This window comes from Hyla sarda, chromosome 2 (genome assembly GCF_029499605.1).
Source record: "Hyla sarda isolate aHylSar1 chromosome 2, aHylSar1.hap1, whole genome shotgun sequence".
Lineage (NCBI taxonomy): Eukaryota > Metazoa > Chordata > Amphibia > Anura > Hylidae > Hyla > Hyla sarda.
In genome coordinates, this window is record NC_079190.1 from 435,891,881 (window position 1) to 435,904,965 (window position 13,085).

General features: G+C 44.5%; 2 protein-coding genes across 2 annotated transcripts in view; both read right to left on the reverse strand.

Moving 5' to 3' along the window:
- The window catches only part of LOC130356953 (histone H2A, sperm-like), a 191,400-nt gene that overhangs the window by 130,399 nt on the left and 47,916 nt on the right, over nt 1-13,085 (reverse strand). The window lies entirely within an intron of this gene.
- Nucleotides 10,428-10,844, reverse strand: LOC130356954 (histone H2A, sperm-like). Its single transcript, XM_056559163.1, has one exon. The coding sequence runs from the start codon at nt 10,842-10,844 to the stop codon at nt 10,428-10,430; it is 417 nt and encodes a 138-aa protein (XP_056415138.1).

A 13,085-nucleotide genomic window follows, 5' to 3' on the forward strand; every position in this document is an offset into this window, starting at 1 on the left:
CACACACAATAAACTAAAATTTATATATATAAGAAACACTTCAACATAAGTAAATTTCCATGACTAATAATACTGGTATACAAGGAGTAAATATATACCACCACACAATAACTGGATAATACCGCCATACTGTACTGAATAAAACCACTATACACAGACCACTATACTATACAGGATCTGTATAAGTTATTATATACAGGACCATATGGCGGTAGATATCAGCTGTACACAGGATGTATATACCATATAAGTGATTGCAGTTACATTTTGGAACTCACAATTACGTATTTTCTGATCAGCTGGGCCCTCTTTCCTTTTCTTTTCCGTCCGGATAAGACCGCAATGTGGATCTCTTAACATCTGCAGGAAAAACATCTCAGACTCTGAATTTTTTCAGTGCCCTCCCCTCCTCTACACAATCTTCCCATCTATAGGCCCACAAACTGTAATAATGCCCTCTTTGGTGTCCTGCACAGTAAACAGGCAGGTAGGTAGGTAGTCAGGTAAATAGGTAACTAGGTAGGTAGATCAGGAAGCCAGATATGTAGGTAGGTGACAAGTTAGGTAGGTAGGGGGCTAGCTAGGTAGTTAGGCAGCCATGTATGAAGGCCAGGTATGTTCATAGTTAGGTAGCTGGGTATGTAGGTAAGTAGTTAGGCATCCAGGTATAAGGTTAGGTAGCCCCCCTTCTCTGTAGGTATAGGCAGCAGAGTTAAACCCCCTTCCCAATAGGTATAGGAACAGAGTTAACCCCCCTTTCTCCTTAGGTATAGGCAGCAGAGTCCCCCCCACCCCCTTTCCCCCTAGGTATAGGCAGAGTTAAAACCTCCCTCCCCCGTTTCCCATAGGTATAGGTAGAGTTAAACCCCTTTTTTCCCATTGGTATAGGCAGATTCCCCCCCCCTCTTCCCCATTGGTATAGGCAGAGTTACCTTCCCCTCCCCTCTTTCCCATAGGTATAAGCAGGTACACCCCCCTCTTTCCCATAGGTATAAGCAGAGCTACACCCCCCTCTTTCCCATAGGTATATGCAGTTACACCCCCCTCTTTCCCATAGGTATATGCAGTTACACCCCCCCTCTTTCCCTTAGGTATATGCAGTTACACCCCCCCCTCTTTCCCATAGGTATATGCAGTTACATCCCCCCTTTTCCCATAGGTTTCTGCAGATGCAGTTACACCCCCCCTTTTCCATAGGTATATGCAGTTACACCCCCCCCCCTTTCCATAGGTATATGCAGTTACACCCCCCTTTCCCATAGGTATATGCAGTTACATCCCCCTCTTTCCATAGGTATATGCAGTTACACCCCCCTTTCCCATAGGTATATGCAGTTACATCCCCCCCTTTCCCATAGGTATATGCAGTTGCACCCCCTCTTTCCCATAGGTATACTGTATGCAGTTGCACCCCCCCTTTCCCATAGGTTTATGCAGATGCAGTTACACCCCCCCTTTTCCATAGGTATATGCAGTTACACCCCCCTTCCCATAGGTATATGCAGTTACACCCCCCTTTCCCATAGGTATATGCAGTTACATCCCCCCTCTTTCCCATAGGTATATGCAGTTACACCCCCCCATTTCCCATAGGTATATGCAGTTACACCCCCCCCTTTCCCATAGGTATATGCAGTTGCACCCCCCCTTTCCCATAGGTATATGCAGTTGCACCCCCCCTTTCCCATAGGTATATGCAGTTGCACCCCCCCTTTCCCATAGGTATATGCAGTTGCACCCCCCCCTTTCCCATAGGTATATGCAGTTACACCCCCCCTTTCCCATAGGTATATGCAGGTACACCCCCCCTTTCCGATAGGTATATGCAGTTACACCCCCCTTTCCCATAGGTATATGCAGTTACACCCCCTCTTTCCCATAGGTATATGCAGTTACACCCCCCCCCTTTCCCATAGGTATATGCAGTTACACCCCCCCCTTTCCCATAGGTATATGCAGTTACACCCCCCCTCTTTCCCATAGGTATATGCAGTTACACCCCCCCCCCCTCTTTCCCATAGGTATATGCAGTTACACCCCCCCCTCTTTCCCTTAGGTATATGCAGTTACACCTCCCCTCTTTCCCATAGGTATATGCAGTTGCACCCCCCCTTTCCCATAGGTATACTGTATGCAGTTGCACCCCCCTTTCCCATAGGTTTATGCAGATGCAGTTACACCCCCCCCTTTTCCATAGGTATATGCAGTTACACCCCCCTCCCCATAGGTATATGCAGTTACACCCCCCTTTCCCATAGGTATATGCAGTTACATCCCCCCTCTTTCCCATAAGTATATGCAGTTACACCCCCCCTTTCCCATAGGTATATGCAGTTACACCCCCCCTTTCCCATAGGTATATGCAGTTGCACCCCCCCTTTACCATAGGTATATGCAGTTGCACCCCCCCTTTCCCATAGGTATATGCAGTTGCACCCCCCTTTACCATAGGTATATGCAGTTGCACCCCCCCCTTTCCCATAGGTATATGCAGTCGCACCCCTCCCCTTTCCCATAGGTATATGCAGTTGCACCCCCCCCTTTCCCATAGGTATATGCAGTTACACCCCCCCTTTCCCATAGGTATATGCAGGTACACCCCCCCTTTCCGATAGGTATATGCAGTTACACCCCCCCTTTCCCATAGGTATATGCAGTTACACCCCCTCTTTCCCATAGGTATATGCAGTTACACCCCCCCCTTTCCCATAGGTATATGCAGTTACACCCCCCCCTTTCCCATAGGTATATGCAGTTACACCCCCCCTCTTTCCCATAGGTATATGCAGTTACACCCCCCCCCTCTTTCCCATAGGTATATGCAGTTACACCCCCCCCTCTTTCCCTTAGGTATATGCAGTTACACCTCCCCTCTTTCCCATAGGTATATGCAGTTGCACCCCCCCTTTCCCATAGGTATACTGTATGCAGTTGCACCCCCCTTTCCCATAGGTTTATGCAGATGCAGTTACACCCCCCCTTTTCCATAGGTATATGCAGTTACACCCCCCTCCCCATAGGTATATGCAGTTACACCCCCCTTTCCCATAGGTATATGCAGTTACATCCCCCCTCTTTCCCATAAGTATATGCAGTTACACCCCCCCCTTTCCCATAGGTATATGCAGTTACACCCCCCCTTTCCCATAGGTATATGCAGTTGCACCCCCCCCCTTTCCCATAGGTATATGCAGTTGCACCCCCCTTTCCCATAGGTATATGCAGTTACACCCCCCCTTTCTCATAGGTATATGCAGTTACACCCCTCCTTTCCCATAGGTATATGCAGTTACACCCCCCCCCTTTCCCATAGGTATATGCAGTTACACCCCCCCCCCTTTCCCATAGGTATATGCAGTTACACCCCCCCTTTCCCACATGTATATGCAGCTACATCCCCCCTCTTCCCCATAGGTATATGTAGAGTAACCCCTCCCCTTCCCCATAGGTATATGTAGAGTAACCCCCCCTTCCCCATAGGTATATGTAGAGTAACCCCCCCCTTCCCCATAGGTATATGTAGAGTAACCCCCCCTCCCCTTCCCCATAGGTATATGTAGAGTTGAGATAAAAAAATAAAAAAAGGATGCTCACCTGATGTACCACGCAGCGATCTCCTCAGCTGCAGGGCCCGCGTCTTCTCCCCTCCACAGTACAGGTGCCGATGAGTGACGTCACCACCGCCTGTACTGCGTGCTGCGTGGGGGCAGAGGTCACGTCTCCTCTGTGTAGCTGCAGATGCGGCTCACACAGAGGGGACGCCTTCTCCTGTATGTACGTGTATCGTGCATACTGGAGAAGGCACCGCTGTCTGCTGGGGATCTGGGACAAGTGTCCGGGATCCTCAGTAGTGGTGGTGGCGGCGGCGGCGGGTCAGTCTGACCCTGGCACCCCCCTTGTGAGCGGCACCCGGGGCGGGCCGCCCCCCCTCCCCCTTATTACGCCACTGATCCCAACTATGTTTAGATCCTACTGTTGACTTTGACTTTCATCCACGGTTTAGGGGGTTAACATTTACATAGAAGCGTGGTGACTGGACTAGGCCTCAGGCCTCCTTCAGGAACACTCCACAGACTCCTCAGACTTGTCTTCACTGTACCTAAGCTGCAGCACTAAGAGTTAGAGCTTTAGAGTTTAGTGAGATCCCATTGGTCACTGATAATCCACCTGTTCACCTTGCATACTCCCCTTGACGACAGGGTTACTAAGAACATTATTTAACCCCTTAAGGACCAAGGACGTACCGGTACGTCCTTGGTCCTGCTCTTCTGATAGAACTGTGTAACCCCGCGTCATATCACGGCGGGCCCGGCGTCATAGTGATGCCGGGACCTGCCTCTAATAGCGCGCAGCGCCGATCGCCGGCTAAAAGTGAAAGTGAAAGTTCCTGGCTAGCTCAGTCGGGCTGTTCGGGATAGCCGCGGCTAATCGCGGCATCCCGAACAGCTGACAGGACAGCGGGAGGGCCCCTTCCTGCTTCCTCGCTGTCCGATCACCGAATGACTGCTCAGTGCCTGAGATCCAGGCATGAGCAGTCATGCTGCAGAATCGTTGATCACTGGTTTCTTATGAGAAACCAGTGATCAGCATAGGAGATCAGTGTGTGCAGTGTTATAGGTCCCTATAGGACCTATAACACTGCAAAAAAAAAGTGGAAAAAAAAGTGAATAAAGATCATTTAACTCCTCCCCTATTAAAAGTTTGAATCACCCCCCTTTTCCAATAAAAAAAAAACACAGTGTAAATAAAAATAAAAATAAACATATATGGTATCAACGCGTGCGGAAATGTCCGAATTATAAAAATATATCAATAATTAAACCGCTCGGTCAATAGCGTGCGCGCAAAAAAATTCCAAAGTCCAAAATAGTGCATTTTTGGTCACTTTTTATATCATTTAAAAATGAATAAATAAGTCCTATCAATGCAAAAATGGTACCGTTAAAAACTTCAGATCACGGCGCAAAAAATTAGCCCTAATATAGCCCCATACACGGAAAAATAAAAAAGTTATAGGGGTCAGAAGATGACAATTTTAAACGTATTAATTTTCCTGCATGTAGTTATGATTTTTTCCAGAAGTCCGACAAAATCAAACCTATATAAGTAGGGTATCATTTTAATTGTATGGACCTACAGAATAAATATCAGGTGTCATTTTTACCGAAAAATGTACTACGTAGAAATGGAAGCCCCCAAAAGTTACAAAACTGCGTTTTTTTTTTCAATTTTGTCGCACAATGATTTTTTTTCCTGTTTCATTGTAGATTTTGGGGCAAAATGACTGACGTCATTACAAAGTAGAATTGGTGGCGCAAAAAATAAGCCATCATATGGATTTTTAGGTGCAAAATTGAAAGAGTTATGATTTTTTAAAGGCAAGGAGCAAAAAACGAAAATGCAAAAACGGAAAAAACCCCGGTCCTTAAGGGGTTAAAGTGACAAAGGCCTCGAAAGATTAACCACCATATAACCTGAGATTTTATAGTCTTTAGGAGGGATGTGGAACAAGGGGAGCACTGGAATAGAAGCCACCACACAGGACGTGCAGGTGTACAAAACAACAGATTCTGTACTGGACCACCACAAATACTTAACCCTTGCACTTATACTACAGTGTATCCAGGAGGCAGCTAAATAATTCAAATTAATAAGTTTAAAGGGGTACTCGGGTAAAAAAACAATTTCTTCAAATCAACTGGTGCCAGATTCTATAAGTTACTTCTATTTAAAAATCTTAAGCCTTTCAGTACTTAGCGGTTGTATACTACAGAGGAAGTTGTGTCAACAGACTTAAAAGAACCACACATCTGTTTGTGTCAGGAAGTGTCCAGAGAATGAGCAAATAACCATAGAAAACTTCTGTTCCTGACACTGACCGAGGTGTCAGCACAGAGTACTGGTCAGACTGAAAACACCACAGCTTCCTCGGGCGCATACAGACGCTCATAAGTACTGAAGGCAGGGGCGGACTGACTGTCTGAGGGCCTGGCCGGGTAAAGGGCCCGCCCTCGCTACGGAGGATCCAGGACATTTGTCCGGGATCCCCAGGTAGACGGTGCTGCTTTCTGCTGTATGTGCGGTACACGCACATACAGAAGAAAGCCTCGTCTCTGTGTGACCTGCATCTGCGGCCTACACAGAGAGGAGACGTGACCTCCGCCCCCACGCAGTGCTGGCACTGATGACATCACTCCTTGGCGCATGCACTGGGAAGGATGGAAGACGAGGGCCCCAGTGGCTCTCCAGAGGAGATCACTGCGCAGAACAATCAGGTGGTGGTGGGGAGGCTGGGTAGGAACACTGCTGCCTGTACCCACTGTGGGAGAACTCTTCTGTTGCCTGTACCTACAATGGGGCAAAAAGTATTTAGTCAGCCACCAATTGTGCAAGTTCTCCCATTTAAAAAGAGGAGAGGCCTGTAATTTTCATTATAGGTATACCTCAACTATGAGAGACATAATGAGGAAAAAAAATCCATAAAATCACATTGTCTGATTTTGAAATTATTTATTTGCAAATTATGACGGAAAATAAATATTTGGTCATTAACAAAAGTTCATCTCAATACTTTGTTATATACCCTTTGTTGGCAATGACAGAGGTCAAACGTTTTCTGTAAGTCTTCACAAGGTTTTCACACACTGTTGTAGGTATTTTGGCCCATTCCTCCGTGCAGATCTCCTCTAGAGCAGTGATGTTTTGGGGCTGTCGCAGGCAACACAGACTTTCAACTCCCTCCAAAGGTTTTCTATGGGGTTGAGATCTGGAGACTGGCTAGGCCACTCCAGGACCTTGAAATGCTTCTAACGAAACCAATCCTTCGTTGCCCGGGTGGTGTGTTTGGGATCATTGTCATGCTGAAAGATCAAGCCACATTTCATCTTTAATGCCCTTGCTGATTGAAGGAGATTTTCACTCAAAATCTCACAATACATGTCCACATTCATTTACAAGGATCAGTCATCCTGGTTCCTTAGCAGAAAAATAGCCCCAAAGCATGATGTTTCCACCCCTATGCTTCACAGTAGGTATGGTGTTCTTTGGATGCAACTCAGCATTTTTTTTCTCCTCCAAACACAAGTTGAGTTTTTACCAGAAAGTTCTATTTTGGTTTCATCTGACCATGACATTCTCCCAATACTCTTCTGGATCATCCAAATGCTCTCTAGCAAACTTCAGACGGGCCCGGACATGTACTGACTTAAGCTTGGGGACATGTCTGGCACTGTATGAATTGAGTCCATGGCAGCGTAGTGTGTAGTGATGGTAGCCTTTGTTACTTTGGTCCCAGCTCTCTGCAGGTCATTCACTAGGTCCCCCCCCGTGTGGTTCTGGGATTTTTGCTCACTGTTCTTGTGATCATTTTGACACCACGGGGTAAGATCTTGCATGGCACCCCAGATCGAGGGAGATCAGTGGTCTTGTATGCCTTCCATTTTTTTTATTGCTACCACAGGTGATTTCTTCACACCAAGCTGCTTGCCTATTGCAGATTCAGTCTTCCTAGCCAGGTGCAGGTCTACAATTTTGTTTCTGGTGTCCAACAGCTCTTTAGCCATAGTGGAGTTTGACGTGTGACTGGAGGTTTTGGACAGGTCTTTTATACTGATAAAAAGTTCAAAGAGGGGCCATTAATACAGGTAATGAGTGGATGACAGGAGACTCTTAAAGAGGTCTGTTAGAGCCTGAAATCTTGCTTGTAGGAGACAAAATATTTTCACCATAATTTGCAAATAAATTCTTTAAAAATGACTGATTTCATGGAATTTTTTTTCTCATGCCTCATAGTTTAGGTATACCTATGATGAAAATTACAGGCCTCTCATCTTTAGTGGGAGAACTTGCACAATTGGTGGCTGACTAAATATTTTTTCACCCCACTGTACTGAGAAAACTGCTACTGCTGCCTGTACCTACTGTGGGGGGAACGAAGCTGCCTATACCAAATATGAGGTAACTGCTGCCAACTATACCTATTGTGGGGTAACTGCTACGACCTAGCCAGTGGGAGGGGATATCCACTATGTTCCTGCCTAGCTACTATGGGGACAAACTACGAGGGCTACCTAGATGGGAGGGTTTTCATACAGGGGCAGCTATCTGGGGGGGGGGGTTACCTACAGGGGACATAACCTACTAGGGGCCACTACCTACTTGTAACTTCCATAAGAAAACACCTTATTTTTCTGCCTGTTAAACAATATACTCTGTTAGTGCTCCTTCTGAGACTAGACTCTGGATCCACCACTGGGTGGAGGGGGATGCTGGCTACTTAGTTTTATACCCGGTATCTACCTACCTGGCTGCCTAACTACCTAGCCAGTCATGTACCAACATATCTGGCTTCCTGATCTACCTACACTTACTGTGCAGGACACCAAGGAGGGCATTACAGTTTATGGGCCTATATATATATATATATATATATATATATATATATATATATATGAGAAGCTTGTGTAGAGAAGGGGAGGGCACTGGATAATGCAGAGGCTAACATGTTTGTCTTGCAGATGTTGAGATCAACATTGCAGTCTGATCTGGAAGGTGGAGAGGATGCCACTGATCAGAAAAGATGTAATTGTGAGTCCCTAGATTTAACTAGTCACTTATGCTATACACATCCTGTGTACAGTTAGTATCTACCAGCATATGGTCTTTATTAGAGGAGATGAGCGAAGTTAATGATTCTATTTATCATGAACTTCGAGACGGGGTGGAGATCTAAAGAGGATGGTTCTCAACAGGGAATCGTTCTGGATATTCATGTTAGGCACGAGAGAGCCTCATGGGTTAAATTTGAGACAAGACCTTATACTAACGTTTTAATAATGGAAGTAACTAGTTAATATGGTCTATTTAGCCAGACTACAATTTTGCTTGTGAAACTAAAAGTATTAGTGCAATTGAATTTTGTGGCTTTCTTGTATACTTGTGTATTGAACACCATGTCTATCTATGTATAACAGTCATAGTATTTTGTGATCAATTCCATGCCGGATTTTTTAGATGATCCACCACTTTGCTGCTCAGATCATGTGATTCTAATGTGTTTTATTATAAAAGGACACAGTGATGTAAAGTTTTTATGCCATGACTAAGGGCTCTACGCTCCTCGTTATGCTGTTTGTTACTTTTGTACCTCAATAAACAAGTTTTTACCTGCCTTCCTGGTGCTGGACATTTTCCGTTTTCTATATGGTATACACATCCTGTGTACAGTTAGTATCTACCAGCATATGGTCTTTATTAGAGGAGATGAGCGAAGTTAATGATTCTATTTATCATGAACTTCTCGGCTCGGCAGTTGCTGACTTTAGGCTGCATAAATTAGTTCAGCTTTCAGGTGCTCCGGAAAAAGGGGGCTACAGTCCTAGGAGACAACCCACTTGAAAGCTGAACTAATTTATGCAGGCTAAAGTCAGCAACTGCCAAGCCGAGAAGTTTGTGACGAATCGAATCACTAACTTCACTCATCTCTAGTCCTAACAAATCACTTATATACTATACAGATCCTGTACAGTGGTTTTATTCACTACAGTATGGAGGCATTATGCAGTTAGTGTGGTGATATATATTTCCTCCTTGTATATCAGTGTTTGTCAAGAAGTTTTTACCTATGTTAGATTATGTCTTACATATAAGTTCATTGTGTGTGGGACTGGGGGGGGGGGTAGATAGGGATAGATAGGTGACCAGCGGCAGAGCGACTTTTTTTAAATCTAGGGGCCCTGAGTTAGTCTGCCCCTGACTGAAGGATTAATATTTTTTTTTAAATAGAAGTAATCTACAGATCTGTTTAACTTTGACACCAGTTGATTTGAAGAAAGAAAGTTAACAGGAATACCCCATTAATGACTCCAATACAAGTTCACACACTGAGAACCTCAGCCACGACTTCCCTTCTTAAAGAAAACCATCCTCACAGGGCCGGCCCAAGATGTTGTGCTGCCAATGTGAAATGCTTTCAGAGGCCTTTTCAATAATGAAAGCAGCAAGCTGATTGGTCGCTATGGGCAACTTTCCCTGTACAGGTTTTAATAAATCTTCCCTTTATTCTTTAGTAAGCACTGGGATCCCAAGAGGGACTCCTAAGACTGACAATTATTTGGTAATCAGTTGCTCAGGAGGAAGGCTACAAAGTGGCTCAGTGGTCGACATTGTTGCATTGTAGCCCTAGCTAGAGCCTGATCAGTACTTTACACAGGGGAATCCTATACTTACCCAGGGACCCTCTACTCTCCCCAAAGTAACACTGTATAATTTGTCTGTTTGGTGTAGTATACTTTTGTCACCATTAAACAAATTTAGAAAAAGGTTAATTTAATGATAATTTAAATACGATTTAAAAACTTTCCAATAAGCTTTAGCTTATTGTTATAACATACAAAGATTTTTATATCATACAAAATATTACATAAACTTTAGAAATCCTGAGACTCTGCAGCTTTGGGTTCTTGTGAGGACGCTCCTTTTCCAGTCTTCTTTGGCAGTAGGATTGCTTGGATATTTGGCAGGACACCTCCCTCGGCAATGGTGACCCCATCAAACAGCTTGGCCAGTTCCTCATCATTCCTGACAGCCAGTTGGATGTGTCTGGGCAGGATCCTGGATTTCTTGTTGTCTCTGGCTGCGTTTCCCGCCAGCTCCAGGACCTCAGCACACAGGTATTCCAGGGTGGCAGCTAGATAGATGCTGGCTCCAGATCCAATCCTCTCAGCGTAGTTTCCCTTCCTCAGGAACCTGTGGATACGGCCTACTGGGAACTGGAGCCCTGCCTTGGACGATCTGGAGGCCTTACCAGCTGCTGGTTTCTGGACCTTCTTGCCACGACCAGACATATTGGAGGCAGTTAGACAGCAAATATGTAACTATGGAAACAGAAAGATTAAAGTTATTAGCATGTGAATTGCAAGTGGTCAGTCGTTCAATTTAAAAAAGAAAGCCAAAGCTTTGGCTTTTAGCTCCAAAGGGGCAAAAAAAAAAAAAATTATATTTTTTTTAACCCCTTAAGGACTGAGCCCTTTTTCACCTTAAGGACTCAGCCATTTTTTGCAATTCTGACCACTGTCACTTTAAACATTAATAACTCTGGAATGCTTTTAGTTATCAATCTGATTCCGAGACTGTTTTTTCGTGACATATTCTACTTTAACTTAGTGGTAAAATTTTGTGGTAACTTGCATCCTTTCTTGGTGAAAAATCCCAAAATTTGATGAAAAATTTGAAAATTTAGCATTTTTCTAACTTTGAAGCTCTCTGCTTGTAAGGAAAATGGATATTCAAAATAATTTTTTTTTTATTCACATATACAATATGTCTACTTTATATTTGCATCATAAAATTGATGAGTTTTTACTTTTGGAAGACACCAGAGGGCTTCAAAGTTCAGCAGCAATTTTCCAATTTTTCACAAAATTTTGAAACTCGCTTTTTTTCAGGGACCAGTTCAGGTTTGAAGTGGATTTGAAGGGCCTTCCTTTTAGAAATACCCCATAAATGACCCCATTATAAAAACTGCACCCCCCAAAGTATTGAAAACGACATTCAGTCAGCGTTTTAACCCTTTAGGTGTTTCACAGGAATAGCAGCAAAGTGAAGGAGAAAATTCACAATCTTCATTTTTTACACTCGCATGTTCTTGTAGACCCAATTTTTGAATTTTTACAAGGGGTAAAAAGGAGAAAATTTTTACTTGTATTTGAAACCCAATTTCTCTTGAGTAAGCACATACCTCATATGTCTATGTTAATTGTTCGGCGGGCGCAGTAGAGGGCTCAGAAGGGAAGGAGCGACAAATGGTTTTTGGGGGGCATGTCACATTTAGGAAGCCCCTATGGTGCCAGAACAGCAAAAAAAAAAAAAAACACATGGCATACCATTTTGGAAACTAGACCCCTCGGGGAACATAACAAGGGGTAAAGTAAACCTTAATACCCCACAGGTGATTCACAACTTTTGCATACGTAAAAAAATAAAAAAAAATTCCCTAAAATGCTTGGTTTCCCAAAAGTTTTACATTTTTAAAAAGGGTAATAGCAGAAAATACCCCCCAAAATTTGAAGCCCAATTTCTCCCGATTCAGAAAACACCCCATATGGGGGTGAAAAGTGCTCTGCTGGCGCACTACAGGTCTCAGAAGAGAAGGAGTCACATTTGGCTTTTTTGAAGGAAATTTTGCTCTGGGGGCATGCCGCATTTAGGAAGCCCCTATGGTGCCAGGACAGCAAAAAAAAAAATCATGGCATACCATTTTGGAAACTAGACCCCTCGGGGAACGTAACAAGGGGTTAAGTGAACCTTAATACCCCACAGGTGTTTCACGACTTTTGCATATGTAAAAAAAATTTTCTTTTTTTACCTAAAATGCCTCTTTTCCCAAAAATTTTACATTTTTAAAAAGGGTAAAAGCAGAAAATACCCCCCAAAATTTGTAACAATTTCTCCCGAGTACGGCGATACCCCATATGTGACCCTAAACTGTTGCCTTGAAATACGACAGGGCTCCAAAGTGAGTGCCATGCGCATTTGAGGCCTAAATTAGGGACTTGCATAGGGGAGGATATAGGGGTATTCTACGCCAGTGATTCCCAAACAGGGTGCCTCCAGCTGTTGTAAAACTCCCAGCATGCCTGGACAGTCAGTGGCTATCTGGCAACACTGGGAGTAATTGTTTTGCAACAGCTGGAGGCTCCGTTTTGGAAACAGTGGCGTACCAGACGTTTTTCATTTTTATTGGGGAGGGGAGGGGGGCTGTGTAGGGGTATGTGTATATGTAGTGTTTTTTACTTTTTATTGTGTGTTAGTGTAGTGTTTAGGGTACAGTCGCACGGGCGGGGGTTCACAGTAGTTTCTCGCTGGCAGTTTGAGCTGCGACAGAAAATTTGCCGCAGCTCAAACTTGCAGCCGGATACTTACTGTAATCCTCCGCCCATGTGAGTGTACCCTGTACGTTCACATTGGGGGGGGGGGGGGGGGGGGGGGAACATCCAGCTGTTGCAAAACTACAACTCCCAGCATGTACGGTCTATCAGTGCATGCTGGGAGTTGTAGTTTTGCAACAGCTGGAGGCACGCTGGTTG